The 15,483-nt window shown below is 46.8% G+C and overlaps 1 protein-coding gene across 1 annotated transcript; it reads right to left on the bottom strand.

Annotated features, from left to right (window-relative positions):
- Positions 1-2,511: 2,511 nt before the first annotated feature.
- LOC124025630 lies at positions 2,512-14,850 on the bottom strand. The gene is made up of 6 exons (XM_046338976.1): positions 14,825-14,850; positions 12,769-12,819; positions 12,575-12,648; positions 7,404-8,174; positions 6,354-6,423; positions 2,512-2,706 (listed from the first exon to the last, which is right to left on the bottom strand). The coding sequence occupies exons 4-6, from the start codon at positions 8,126-8,128 to the stop codon at positions 2,512-2,514; spliced, it is 990 nt and encodes a 329-aa protein (XP_046194932.1). The 5' UTR covers positions 8,129-8,174; positions 12,575-12,648; positions 12,769-12,819; positions 14,825-14,850.
- Positions 14,851-15,483: the final 633 nt, after the last annotated feature.

Below are 15,483 nucleotides of genomic sequence, written 5' to 3'. Positions count from 1 at the left end.
CAGTAATGTTACTATATTCTCCTGAAAACATAGTAATGTTACTATATCCTCCTGAAAACACAGTAATGTTACTATATTCTCCTGAAAACACAGTAATGTTACTATATTCTCCTGTAAACACAGTAATGTCACTATATTCTCATCTAAAACACAGTAATGTTACTATATTATCCTGAAAACACAGTAATGTCACTATATTGTCATTGAAAACAAAATGTTACACTCCTGAAAACACAGTAATGTTACTATATTCTCCTGTAAACACAGTAATGTTGCTATATTCTAAAACACAGTATTACTATATTCTCTGTCATCTGAAAACACAGTAATGTTACTATATTCTCATCTGAAAACACAGTAATGTTACTATATTCTCCTCTCATCTGAAAACACAGTAATGTTACTATATTCTCCTGTAAACACAGTAATGTTACTATATTCTCCTGAAAACACAGTAATGTTACTATATCCTCCTGAAAACACAGTAATGTTACTATATTCTCCTGTAAACACAGTAATGTTACTATATTCTCCTCTCATCTGAAAACACAGTAATGTTACTATATTCTCATCTGAAAACACAGTAATGTTACTATATTCTCCTCTCATCTGAAAACACAGTAATGTTACTATATTCTCCTGTAAACACAGTAATGTTACTATATTCTCCTGAAAACACAGTAATGTTACTATATCCTCCTGAAAACACAGTAATGTTACTATATTCTCCTCTCATCTGAAAACACAGTAATGTTACTATATTCTCCTGTAAACACAGTAATGTTACTATATTCTCCTCTCATCTGAAAACACAGTAATGTTACTATATTCTCCTGTAAACACAGTAATGTTACTATATTCTCCTGTAAACACAGTAATGTTACTATATTCTCATATGAAAACACAGTAATGTTACTATATTCTCCTTAAAACACAGTAATGTTACTATATTCTCCTGTAAACACAGTAATGTTACTATATTCCCATCTGAAAACACAGCAATGTTACTATATTCTCCTGTAAACACAGTAATGTTACTATATTCCCATCTGAAAACACAGCAATGTTTCTATATTCTCCTCTCATCTGAAAACACAGTAATGTTACTATATTCTCCTGAAAACACAGTAATGTTACTATATTCTCCTCTCATCTGAAAACACAGTAATGTTACTATATTCTCCTGTAAACACAGTAATGTAAGAAGTTGGGTTAAGGTTGTATAGAGGTTGGGTTAAGACTGTGAGAAGTTGGGTTGAATAGAGGTTAGGTTAAGGTTGTGATTGTATAGAGGTTAGGTCAGGGTTGTACAGAGGTTGGGTTAAGGTTGTGGTTGAACAGAGGTCAGGGTTGTATAGAGGTTGGGTTAAGGTTGTGGTTGTACAGAGGTTAGGTCAGGGTTGTATAGAGGTTGTGTTAGGGTTGTGGTTGTACAGAGGTTAGGTCAGGGTTGTGGTTGTACAGAGGTTAGGTCAGAGTTGTATAGAGGTTGGGTCAGGGTTGTGGTTGTACAGATGTTAGGTCAGGGTTGTATAGAGGTTGGGTCAGGGTTGTGGTTGTACAGAGGTTAGGTCAGGGTTGTATAGAGGTTGGGTTAGGGTTGTGGTTGTACAGAGGTTAGGTCAGGGTTGTAGTAAAGTGGTTGGGTTGTGGTTGTACAGAGGTTAGGTCAGGGTTGTATAGAGGTTGGATTAGGGTTGTGGTTGTACAGATGTTAGGTCAGGGTTGTATAGAGGTTGGGTCAGGGTTGTGGTTGTACAGAGGTTAGGTCAGGGTTGTATAGAGGTTTGGTTAGGGTTGTGGTTGTACAGAGGTTAGGTCAGGGTTGTAGTTGTATAGAGGTTGGGTCAGGGTTGTGGTTGTACAGATGTTAGGTCAGGGTTGTATAGAGGTTGGGTTAGGGTTGTGGTTGTACAGAGGTTAGGTCAGGGTTGTAGTAAAGAGGTTGGGTTGTGGTTGTACAGAGGTTAGGTCAGGGTTGTATAGAGGTTGGATTAGGGTTGTGGTTGTACAGATGTTAGGTCAGGGTTGTATAGAGGTTTGGTTAGGGTTGTGGTTGTACAGAGGTTAGGTCAGGGTTGTATAGAGGTTAGGTCAGGGTTGTAAAGAGGTTGGGTCAGGGTTGTATAGAGGTTGGGTTGTGGTTGTACAGAGGTTAGGTCAGGGTTGTGATTGTACAGAGGTTAGGTCAGGGTTGTGATTGTACAGAGGTTAGGTCAGGGTTGTGATTGTACAGAGGTTAGGTCAGGGTTGTGGTTGTACAGAGGTTAGGTCAGAGTTGTATACAGGTTGGGTCAGGGTTGTGGTTGTACAGAGGTTAGGTTAGGGTTGTATAGAGGTTGGGTTAGGGTTTTGGTTGTACAGAGGTTAGGTCAGGGTTGTATAGAGGTTGTGGTTGTACAGAGGTTAGGTCAGGGTTGTTTAGAGGTTGGGTTAGGGTTGTGGTTGTACAGAGGTTAGGTCAGGGTTGTTTAGAGGTTGGGTTAGGGTTGTGGTTGTACAGAGGTTAGGTCAGGGTTGTATAGAGGTTGGGTTAAGGTCAGGGTGGAGGTGCTGACCGGTGTTGCGTCCCAGGTTGATCTCGTGGAGGGTTCTGTTGACGAGGACGTATACGGAACAGAGAACACAACCAATAGCCACCAGGTGGAACATCAGGGAGCATAAGATCTTCCTCCTCTCATTGGTCGACATCTGGAGCTTCTCCCACTGAGGGAGAGAAAAGGTTATTGAAAGAGTGTGTCATTGACAGGTATCTATGTATCTGAACCATCATGGTGTCTGACAGCATGGGCAGCTCCACTGAGTCCCATCATGGTGTCTGACAGCATGGGCAGCTCCACTGAGTCCCATCATGGTGTCTGACAGCATGGGCAGCTCCACTGAGTCCCCTCATGGTGTCTGACAGCATGGGCAGCTCCACTGAGTCCCATCATGGTGTCTGACAGCATGGGCAGCTCCACTGAGTCCCATCATGGTGTCTGACAGCATGGGCAGCTCCACTGAGTCCCATCATGGTGTCTGACAGCATGGGCTTGAGGTGTGTGTAGAGGTTAGATGTGTTGAGTTGTATGTAGAGGTTAGATGTGTAGAGGTGTATAGAGGTTAGATGTGTTGAGTTGTATGTAGAGGTTAGATGTGTAGAGGTGTATAGAGGTTAGATGTGTAGAGGTGTATAGAGGTTAGATGTGTTGAGGTGTATAGAGGTTAGATGTGTTGAGGTGGATATAGAGGTTAGATGTGTTGAGGTGTATAGAGGTTAGATGTGTTGAGGTGTGTAGAGGTTAGATGTGTTGAGGTGTGTAGAGGTTAGATGTGTAGAGATGTGTAGAGGTTAGATGTGTTGAGGTGTGTAGAGGTATAGAGGTTAGATGTGTTGAGGTTAGATGTATAGAGGTTAGATGTGTTGAGGTGTAGATGTGTAGAGGTTAGATGTGTAGAGAGGTATAGAGGTTAGATGTGTTGAGGTGTATAGAGGTTAGATGTGTTGAGGGGTGTGTAGAGGTTAGATGTGTTGAGGGGTGTGTAGAGGTTAGATGTGTTGAGGTGTGTAGAGGTTAGATGTGTAGAGGTTAGATGTGTAGAGGTTAGATGTGTTGAGGTGTATAGAGGTTAGATGTGTAGAGATGTGTAGAGGTTAGATGTGTAGAGAGGTATAGAGGTTAGATGTGTTGAGGTGTATAGAGGTTAGATGTGTAGAGGTTAGATGTGTAGAGAGGTATAGAGGTTAGATGTGTTGAGGTGTATAGAGGTTAGATGTGTAGAGAGGTATAGAGGTTAGATGTGTTGAGGTGTATAGAGGTTAGATGTGTTGAGGGTGTATAGAGGTTAGATGTGTTGAGGGGTGTGTAGAGGTTAGATGTGTTGAGGTCAGATGTGTTGAGGTGTATAGAGGTTAGATGTGTTGAGGGGTGTGTAGAGGTTAGATGTGTAGAGGTTAGATGTGTTGAGGTGTGTAGAGGTTAGATGTGTTGAGGTGTGTAGAGGTTAGATGTGTTGAGGTCAGATGTGTTGAGAGTGTATAGAGGTTAGATGTGTTGAGGTGTATAGAGGTTAGATGTGTTGAGGTGTATAGAGGTTAGATGTGTTGAGGTCAGATGTGTTGAGGTGTATATAGAGGTCAGATGTGTTGAGGTGTATAGAGGTTAGATGTGTTGAGGTCAGATGTGTTGAGGTGTATATAGAGGTCAGATGTGTTGAGATGTATAGAGGTCAGATGTGTTGAGGTGTATAGAGGTTAGATGTGTAGAGGTTAGATGTGTTGAGGTCAGATGTGTAGAGGTTAGATGTATAGAGGTCAGATGTGTAGAGGTTAGATGTGTTGAGGTGTATAGAGGTCAGATGTGTTGAGGTGTATAGAGGTCAGATGTGTTGAGGTGTATAGAGGTTAGATGTGTAGAGGTGTATAGAGGTTAGATGTGTAGAGGTTAGATGTGTTGAGGTCAGATGTGTTGAGGTGTATAGAGGTTAGATGTGTTGAGGTGTATAGAGGTTAGATGTGTTGAGGTGTATAGAGGTTAGATGTGTTGAGGTGTAAAGAGGTTAGATGTGTTGAGGTGTAAAGAGGTTAGATGTGTTGAGGTGTAAAGAGGTTAGATGTGTTGAGGTGTATAGAGGTTAGATGTGTTGAGGTGTATAGAGGTTAGATGTGTTGAGGTGTGTTGAGGTGGATATAGAGGTCAGATGTGTTGAGGTGTATAGAGGTTAGATGTGTTGAGGTGTAAAGAGGTTAGATGTGTTGAGGTGTATAGAGGTTAGATGTGTTGAGGTGTATAGAGGTTAGATGTGTTGAGGTCAGATGTGTTGAGGTGTATAGAGGTTAGATGTGTTGAGGTGTAAAGAGGTTAGATGTGTTGAGGTGTATAGAGGTTAGATGTGTTGAGGCAGATGTGTTGAGGTGTATAGAGGTTAGATGTGTTGAGGGGTGTGTAGAGGTTAGATGTGTTGAGGTTAGATGTGTTGAGGTGTATAGAGGTTAGATGTGTTGAGGTGTATAGAGGTTAGATGTGTTGAGGTGTATAGAGGTTAGATGTGTTGAGGTGTATAGATTAGATGTGTTGAGGTGTATAGAGGTTAGATGTGTTGAGGTGTATAGAGGTTAGATGTGTTGAGGTGTATAGAGGTTATATGTGTTGAGGTGTATAGAGGTTAGATGTGTTGAGGTGTATAGAGGTTAGATGGATTGAGGTCAGATGTGTTGAGGTGGATATAGAGGTTAGATGTGTTGAGGTGTATAGAGGTTAGATGTGTTGAGGTGTATAGAGGTTAGATGTGTTGAGGTGTATAGAGGTTAGATGTGTTGAGGTGTATAGAGGTTAGATGTGTTGAGGTGTATAGAGGTCAGATGTGTTGAGGTGTATAGAGGTTAGGTGTATAGATTAGTGTTTGAGGTGTATGTATAGAGGTTAGGTGTATAGAGGTTAGATGTGTTGAGGTGTATAGAGGTAGATGTGTTGAGGTGTATAGAGGTTAGATGTGTTGAGGTTAGATGTGTAGAGGTCAGATGTGTTGAGGTGTATAGAGGTTAGGTGTATAGAGGTTAGATGTGTTGAGGTGTAGAGGTTAGATGTGTTGAGATGTGTTGAGGTGTATAGAGGTTAGGTGTATAGAGGTTAGATGTGTTGAGGTGTATAGAGGTTAGATGTGTTGAGGTGTGTTGTGTTGAGGTGTATAGAGGTTAGGTGTATAGAGGTTAGATGTGTTGAGGTGTATAGAGGTTAGATGTGTTGAGGTGTATAGAGGTCAGATGTGTTGAGGTGTATAGAGGTTAGATGTGTTGAGGTGTGTTGAGGTGTATAGAGGTTAGATGTGTTGATGTGTGTGTAGAGGTTAGATGTGTTGAGGTGTATAGAGGTTAGATGTGTTGAGGTGTATAGAGGTTAGATGTGTTGAGGTGTATAGAGGTTAGATGTGTTGAGGTGTATAGAGGTTAGATGTGTTGAGGTGTATAGAGGTTAGATGTGTTGAGGTGTATAGAGGTTAGATGTGTTGAGGTGTGTTGAGGTGGATATAGAGGTGTTGAGGTGTATAGAGGTTAGATGTGTTGAGGTGTATAGAGGTTGTAGATGTGTTGAGGTGTATTGAGGTTAGATGTGTTGAGGTGTGTTGAGGTTAGATGTGTTGAGTTGTATAGAGGTTAGATCTGTTGAGGTGTATAGAGGTTAGATGTATAGAGGTTAGGTGTGTTGAGGTTAGATGTGTAGAGGTTAGGTGTGTTGAGGTCAGGTGTTTGAGGTCTCTGTACCTTACGTAGAGGTTTAAGGTGAGTCTCCATGATGAAGTTGTATTGGCACAGCTCACAGCAGTGTGTGTCTGATGACTTGATCCACTGGTTGAGACAGTCCTGGTGAACAAACCTCATGCTGCCTGTACAGCGGCACGGAGTTATCAACACACACTCTCTCGTCTCCTTCACAGTGGCAGATCCTACACACACACACACACACACACACACACACACACACACACACACACACACACACACACACACACACACACACACACACACACACACACACACACACACACACACACACACACACACACAGAGATGAACACACAGAGATGAACACACACACACACACACACACACACACACACACACACACACACACACACACACACACACACACACACACACACACACACACACACACACACACACACACACACACACACACACACACACACACACACACACACACACAGATGAACACACACATGTGAACACACACACACACAGAGATGAACACACACACATGAATACACACACAGAGACACACACAGAGACACACACAGACACACACAGAGACACACAGAGAGACACACACAGAGACACACACAGAGACACACAGAGACACACACATAGACACACACAGACACACAGAGACACACAGAGACACACACAGACACACACACACACAGAGACACACACAGAGACACACAGAGACACACAGAGACACACACAGAGACACACAGAGACACACACAGAGACACACAGAGACACACACAGACACACACACAGACACACACAGAGACACACACAGAGACACACAGAGACACACAGAGACACACAGAGACACACACAGACACACACAGAGACACACAGAGACACACACAGAGACACACAGAGACACACACAGAGACACACAGAGACACACAGAGACACACACAGAGACACACACAGAGACACACACAGAGACACACAGAGACACACAGAGACACACAGAGACACACACACACAGAGACACACAGAGACACACAGAGACACACAGAGACACACACAGAGACACACAGAGACACACAGAGACACACAGAGACACACAGAGACACACACAGAGACATACAGAGACACACAGAGACATACAGAGACACACAGAGACACACAGAGATGAACAAACACCTACCTGCAGACCTCTGGCTCGTCGTCGGAGCAGCCTTCGGGGGCGTTGCAGCCCCCATATCTCCGTGGCGACGGCGCGGACATGTCTCCACCCACTGACCCGGTCTCCTGGTAATTCTTAGTGATCTGTCCCTCCCTCTCTCCATCCTCAGCCAATGATGAGCTACCGCCGGGGCTACGGAACTTAGACCCCGCCTCCTCCCTGCGCTGGGAGCTCCGCCTGCTCTCCTCCCCTCCTCCTCCTCCTGATCGCCGGTTCTTCACTCCGGAACCGTTCTCCTGTGGAACCTCTTTCTCTTGGTTCTCCTTCCCCTCACCAGACCCTACAGACTGCAGCTCCATCCCCTCTCCCCCTCCCCTCTCCCTGCTACTCCCACTGCGGCGTCGTCCCCTCTTGGCTTTCTCCCTGCTCCAGCTTCTGGCCTCCCGCCCCGCCTCCCCGTCAGACGACGAATCAGATTCAGGAGGGGCGGCGCTACGGTGGCGGGGGTGTTCCCCTCTCCTCTCCCTCCTCCTCTCCCCCCTCCTCCTCTCCCCCCTCTCTCCGATGCGGTCAGAGCTGCGGTCGTCACTGTGTTGGACCAGGTCATCTTGTGCGGTCGCTGGGGCATCGGGGGCGGAGCAGGAGTCTCTCTTCCTGTTTGGTTTCTTCTTCTTCCTGGTTTGGCCCTGCTGGGAGGAGCCTAACGCGGTCTGGGAGGAGCCTAATGCCGTGCCGCTTAGCTTCATCACTGCTGTGTCACAACCTTCCTCTACACGACCCAGCGGCACCGGCCTATACACACACACACACACACACACACACACACACACACACACACACACACACACACACACACACACACACACACACACACACACACACACACACACACACACACACACACACACACACACACACACACACACACACACACACACACACACACACAAAGAGGACAACACACACACACACACTCGAAACAGACAGAGATGAAAAAGACAGCATGAGGGTAACTGTATCCCTGGGTAACACTATACTTGGGTAACTGTATCCCTGGGTAACAGTATCCCTGGGTAACACTATCCCTGGGTAACAGTATCCCTGGGTAACACTATACCTGGGTAACACTATACCTGGGTAACACTATCCCTGGGTAACAGTATCCCTGGGTAACACTATCCCTGGGTAACACTATCCCTGGGTAACAGTATCCCTGGGTAACAGTATCCCTGGGTAACACTATCCCTGGGCAACTGTATCCCTGGGTAACAGTATCCCTGGGTAACACTATCCCTGGGTAACAGTATCCCTGGGTAACAGTATCCCTGGGTAACACTGGGTAACACTATCCCTGGGTAACAGTATCCCTGGGTAACAGTATCCCTGGGTAACACTATCCCTGTATCCCTGGGTAACACTATACCTGGGTAACACTATCCCTGGGTAACAGTATCCCTGGGTAACAGTATCCCTGGGTAACACTATCCCTGGGTAACACTATCCCTGGGTAACACTATCCCTGGGTAACAGTATCCCTGGGTAACAGTATCCCTGGGTAACACTATCCCAGTATCCCTGGGTAACACTATCCCTGGGTAACAGTATCCCTGGGTAACACTATCCCTGGGTAACAGTATCCCTGGGTAACATCCCTGGGTAACAGTATACCTGGGTAACACTATCCCTGGGTAACACTATCCCTGGGTAACACTATCCCTATTCCTGATAGAGGAATCCCTGGGTAACCAGACCAGGCTGTCAGCCACCTGATGGGCCAGCTAGAGGAATCAACCAGACCAGGCTGTTAGCTACCTGATGGGCCAGCTAGAGGAATCAACCAGACCAGGCTGTTAGCCACCTGATGGGCCAGCTAGAGGAATCAACCAGACCAGGCTGTTAGCTACCTGATGGGCCAGCTAGAGGAATCAACCAGACCAGGCTGTTAGCCACCTGATGGGCCAGCTAGAGGAATCAACCAGACCGGTTGTTAGCTGCCTGATGGGCCAGCTAGAGGAATCAACCAGACCAGGCTGTTAGCCACCTGATGGGCCAGCTAGAGGAATCAACCAGACCAGGCTGTTAGCTACCTGATGGGCCAGCTAGAGGAATCAACCAAACCAGGCTGTTAGCCACCTGATGGGCCAGCTAGAGGAATCAACCAAACCAGGCTGTTAGCTACCTGATGGGCCAGCTAGAGGAATCAACCAGACCAGGCTGTTAGCCACCTGATGGGCCAGCTAGAGGAATCAACCAGACCAGGCTGTTAGCTACCTGATGGGCCAGCTAGAGGAATCAACCAGACCAGGCTGTTAGCCACCTGATGGGCCAGCTAGAGGAATCAACCAGACCAGGCTGTTAGCTACCTGATGGGCCAGCTAGAGGAATCAACCAGACCAGGCTGTTAGCTGCCTGATGGGCCAGCTAGAGGAATCAACCAGACCAGGCTGTTAGCTGCCTGATGGGCCAGCTAGAGGAATCAACCAGACCAGGCTGTTAGCCACCTGATGGGCCAGCTAGAGGAATCAACCAGACCAGGCTGTCAGCTACCTGATGGGCCAGCTAGAGGAATCAACCAGACCAGGCTGTTAGCTGCCTGATGGGCCAGCTAGAGGAATCAACCAGACCAGGCTGTTAGCTACCTGATGGGCCAGCTAGAGGAATCAACCAGACCAGGCTGTTAGCCACCTGATGGGCCAGCTAGAGGAATCAATCAGACCAGGCTGTTAGCCACCTGATGGGCCAGCTAGAGGAATCAACCAGACCAGGCTGTTAGCCACCTGATGGGCCAGCTAGAGGAATCAACCAGACCAGGCTGTTAGCCACCTGATGGGCCAGCTAGAGGAATCAACCAGACCAGGCTATTAGCCACCTGATGGTCCAGCTAGAGGAATCAACCAGACCAGGCTGTCAGCTACCTGATGGGCCAGCTAGAGGAATCAACCAGACCAGGCTGTCAGCCACCTGATGGGCCAGCTAGAGGAATCAACCAGACCAGGCTGTTAGCCACCTGATGGGCCAGCTAGAGGAATCAACCAGACCAGGCTGTTAGCTACCTGATGGGCCAGCTAGAGGAATCAACCAGACTAGGCTGTTAGCTACCTGATGGGCCAGCTAGAGGAATCAACCAGACCAGGCTGTTAGCTGCCTGATGGGCCAGCTAGAGGAATCAACCAGACCAGGCTGTTAGCTACCTGATGGGCCAGCTAGAGGAATCAACCAGACCAGGCTGTCAGCTACCTGATGGGCCAGCTAGAGGAATCAACCGGACCAGGCTGTTAGCTACCTGATGGGCCAGCTAGAGGAATCAACCAGACCAGGCTGTCAGCTACCTGATGGGCCAGCTAGAGGAATCAACCGGACCAGGCTGTCAGCTACCTGATGGGCCAGCTAGAGGAATCAACCAGACCAGGCTGTTAGCCACCTGATGGGCCAGCTAGAGGAATCAACCAGACCAGGCTGTTAGCTACCTGATGAGCCAGCTAGAGGAATCAACCAGACCAGGCTGTCAGCTACCTGATGAGCCAGCTAGAGGAATCAACCAGACCAGGCTGTTAGCTACCTGATGGGCCAGCTAGAGGAATCAACCAGACCAGGCTGTTGATAAACTTTTTGCGTCATAATAATATAAGAATTTTGGGGGTCGTAATCAATGCAGAAAGGGGGAAGAAACTGTCTACATTTGTGGACAAGATGCTGAGAACTCGATACTGCTAAACTTTTGGTCATAGAGAGGGCCCACAGAACTGCACCTGCAGCCCAGAGCGAAGGACACACAGAAGCCCACAGAACCGCACCTGCAGCCCCCAGCAGGCCTTTGTGTGAAACACACAGAGACCCATAGAACCGCACCTGCAGCCCCCAGCAGGCCTGGAGTGAAACACACAGAGACCCAGCACTATCATCACACACCTTCTCAAAGAAGCAGGATGTAATGCAGCTGTCGAGAACCAAGGGAGAGCTATTCTACAAAGACAAACGCATATCTATCTTCAATGACTATTCTGCAGAGCTATTAGCGGAAGAGAAAAGATTACGACGGGATCAGGAGAGAACTGGCAGCCCAAAAAACATCACAAACTCTCTGATGTTTCCTGCCAAGCTGCGCGTCACCCATGAGAGTAAGACCCACATCTTAGATTCTGGACCTGATGCCGAGTCCTTGGGATTACACCACCTTCCAGATCCGAGGACAGGAAAGTTTCCCGACTATGTGGCAAATTGTTCTGCCCAGAAGGAGTGAGAGACAGGACCCAAGGCCTAAGAAGTAGCCTCAATCCATGGCGGAACACTGTCCAGTCCACATTGACTACTGAAGCGACCCCTTCTTCTCTATAAGGACTGGAAACATCCTGGATCTAATGCTCATCATTGGGATCTTATTGTGGGACTAATTCATTAACCTTTGGCCTACTGTTTAATTGGGATGAGAAGGTGCAGATATCAGAGGACAGCTGGGGAAACATATGGAAAACACTACATAAAGACACCACATGGACCCAAACAAGGGAGTTTCAATTCAAAAGTACTACATCGTTTTTATGAGTCCTGATAAACTGAAACAAAATGCTGGAAAAATGAACACCTTCAAAATATGTGGGGAACTGACATGGAGAGAATGACATGACATGGGCCTGCTAGAGGAATGACATCAACACCTATAGGTGTGAAGGTGTCTGGTCAGAGTTCTGAGTGGGCCTGCTAGAGGAATCAACCAGACCAACATAGACAACACCTATAGGTGTGAAGGTGTCTGGTCAGAGTTCCTGAGTGGGCCTGCTAGAGGAATCAACCAGACCAACATAGACAACACCTATAGGTGTGAAGGTGTCTTGTCAGAGTTCCTGAGTGGGCCTGCTAGAGGAATCAACCAGACCATCAACACAGACTGGTCAGAGTTCATAGACAACACCTAGACAACACCTAGGTGTGAAACTGTAAACTTATTCAGACTCTTAATCTAAACTGTAAACGTATTCAGACTCTTGAAATATTTGATCCATACAGCCAAAATCTAACCTTAACATGTGACTGTAACTACGCTCCTTAGTAAAGACAGAGAAGATATGTTGTGTATGTCTGGTTCTTTATGAGCTCTAAAACGTTTTGGGGGAAGCGTGTCCTTCAGTACAAACCGTTCCGCAATTTAGCAAACGTTCAAGCCAACTGAAGGCACCGCTGGGTAACAGTCTCACCTGCAGATGTCCTGAGAGGAGGGAGTTGTCCTCGAAACACTGCCAGGAGCCAATCCTGTTGTAGAACTGCTGGCCTGTAACAACCAATCACAGCACACTCCTTCACTTCAACAACCAATCACAGCACACGTCTTTACCTCTAACCAATCAGCAGTGACTGCTGTCGATCAATCAAACAATCAACCAATCAATACCTTCAAGATGTTGCTGGATCGACTGCCTGACCGACCTGGACCTTTAATACTCTGTAGAGAGAGAAAGAGAGAGAAAGAGAGAGAGAGAGAGAGAGAGAGAGAGAGAGAGAGAGAGAGAGAGAGAGAGAGAGAGAGAGAGAGAGAGAGAGAGAGAGAGAGAGAGAGAGAGAGATGACAGAGAGAGAGAGAGAGAGAGAGATGACAGAGAGAGAGAGAGAAGAGAGAAGAGAGAGAGAGAGAGGGGAGAGAGATGACAGAGAGAGAAGAGAGAGAGATAGACAGAGAAAGAGAGAAGAGAGAGAGATGACAGAGAGAAGAGAGAGATAGACAGAGAGAAAAGAGAGAGAGAGAGAGAGAGAGAGAGAGAGAGAGAGAGAGAGAGAGAGAGAGAGAGAGAGAGAGACAGAGGAGATGACAGAGAGACAGAGAGAGAAAAAGAGAGAGAAAGAAAAGAGAGGGAGAGAGAGAGAGAGAGAGGAGAGAGAGAGAGAGAAAAGAGAGAGAGAGATGACAGAGGCGACAGAGAGAGAAGAGAAAGAGAGAGAGTGTGTGAGAGTGAGAGAGAGAGAGAGAGAGATGACAGAGGCGACAGAGAGAAAGAGAGAGAGAGAAAAGAGAGAGAGTGTGTGTGAGAGAGATAGAGTGAGAGAGAGAAGAGAGTATGTATAGATTGAAGATAGACACAGTGTAATATCAGACTGTATATCTAGTATGTTCTGTACGGCAGTATGTATAGATTGACAACATCTGGTAATCTCTCTCAACTCCAAAATACATGCATATAGGTTCCACTTTCAGAGATACATCTTTTACAGTCAGGATACATGTCTGTATTCAGAGGTATAGATTTTACAGTCAGGAGAAATGTCTATTCAGAGGTATAGATTTTACAGTCAGGAGAAATGTCTGTATTCAATCTATGAAGTCTCACTCCTCTACTCACAATAACATTTGTACAAAAATGTGTAATTAGATTCTTTAATTTTTACATTAGTAGAGGAGCAGTATACCCTGTTGCAAACAGTTTGACCTCTTTCAAAATAAATTATAAAATAGTTTGGCAACCCTGTTTGTAAGCTTTTAGGTTGGATGTGTCATGATGTGGTGGGGTTTGCAAAACAGGTCAACTTTCAGCACCTCTATGTCCTAAATGGATGGAATAACCCTCCCCTCAGGACAGAGAGCCAACACACACTACTGGGTATAGATAGGAGGTTATAGAATAACCCTCCCCCCCCTCGGGACAGAGAGCCAACACACACTACTGGGTATAGATAGGAGGTTATAGAATAACCCTCCCCTCAGGACAGAGAGCCAACACACACTACTGGGTATAGATAGGAAGATATAGAATAACCCTCCCCTCAGGACAGAGAGCCAACACACACTACTGGGTATAGATAGGAGGTTATAGAATAACCCTCCCCTCAGGACAGAGAGCCAACACACACTACTGGGTATAGATAGGAGGTTATAGAATAACCCTCCCCCCAACAGGACAGAGAGCCAACACACACTACTGGGTATAGATAGGAGGTTATAGAATAACCCTCCCCTCAGGACAGAGAGCCAACACACACTACTGGGTATAGATAGGAGGTTATAGAATAACCCTCCCCTCAGGACAGAGAGCCAACACACTACTGGGTATAGATAGGAGGTTATAGAATAACCCTCCCCTCAGGACAGAGAGCCAACACACACTACTGGGTATAGATAGGAGGTTATAGAATAACCCTCCCCTCAGGACAGAGAGCCAACACACACTACTGGGTATAGATAGGAGGTTATAGAATAACCCTCCCACCCCTCTTCTTACCCAGATCAACCTGCCCCCCCCACACACTCCTCCTCTCCTCCACTGCCTGCTCCTCCTCCCGCCCTCCCCTCCTTATCTTTCCCTCTCTTCTCCTCCTCTCCTCACCCAGTTCAACCCCCCCCACACACACACACACACAGCAGAAAGGACCCACAGTTCATTCAGAGAGCTCCACAGAGTCTGTGTTCAGGTTAAGGTCAGGGCTAGGGGGTCAGAGGTTATAGGTCAGGGGCTTACCTCGGTCTTGTCTTTGGAGCGAGGGGCGCTCCGGCGTTATTGGCCATCTCCCCGGCGGGGACCACGGAGATCTGCTGCACTGGCATCCTCACTGCGTTCCCAGATCTCTCCTCTCTCTGAACTCACTCCGTGTGTATACAGCGGTAATCCACTCTGTGTTCCACAGGTCCGGAACTCGGAGAACAGAATAGCGGAATGGGATCAGGTCACCGTGGAAACGGACAGAAGGCTCTGGACGGCAGGGTGTCAGATCGTCATGCCAACTCAGAAGTCAACAACACCCCTCCACCCCCAGAGAGACGGAGAGAGGGAGGGAGAGAGATAATAGATTAATCTGAAACAGCTGTGATGGTAACTGGGGAGGAACAGGTGAGTGTCTGGCTGAGGGGGAGGAGACTCAGGGTGCTGGGTCAATCAGCATATGGCCCATCAGGCTTAACGCTCAAATTAGCCTGACTACTGATAATCAGCTTACACACACTGGTTACCTAGCCCTTAAAACAAGCCCAGTCCTTTCAGTTTGATGCTCAGTCTAGTCCAAAACGATCTCACCCAAACCAGCAGCGTAGACAGACATTTGTTGGCAGGTGGGCCCTAACCCTAACCAGCAAATGACAATCAGAGGATCTAGAATGACAATCCGATGATCTAGAATGACA

Source organism: Oncorhynchus gorbuscha, unplaced genomic scaffold, assembly GCF_021184085.1.
Source record: "Oncorhynchus gorbuscha isolate QuinsamMale2020 ecotype Even-year unplaced genomic scaffold, OgorEven_v1.0 Un_scaffold_2313, whole genome shotgun sequence".
Lineage (NCBI taxonomy): Eukaryota > Metazoa > Chordata > Actinopteri > Salmoniformes > Salmonidae > Oncorhynchus > Oncorhynchus gorbuscha.
Note: the sequence above shows the minus strand (reverse complement) of the source record. Positions and strands in the feature narration are given on the sequence as shown.

Coding starts and splice junctions, on each gene's coding strand:
- LOC124025630 (XM_046338976.1), bottom strand. CDS start 8,128: ATGAAGCTAAGCGGCACGGCATTAGGCTCCTCCCAGACCGCGTTAGGC. Junction 6,424..7,403: donor GACGAGCCAGAGGTCTGCAG/GTAGGTGTTTGT, acceptor GTGTGTGTGTAG/GATCTGCCACTGTGAAGGAG. Junction 2,707..6,353: donor CGCTGTACAGGCAGCATGAG/GTTTGTTCACCA, acceptor TCTCTCCCTCAG/TGGGAGAAGCTCCAGATGTC.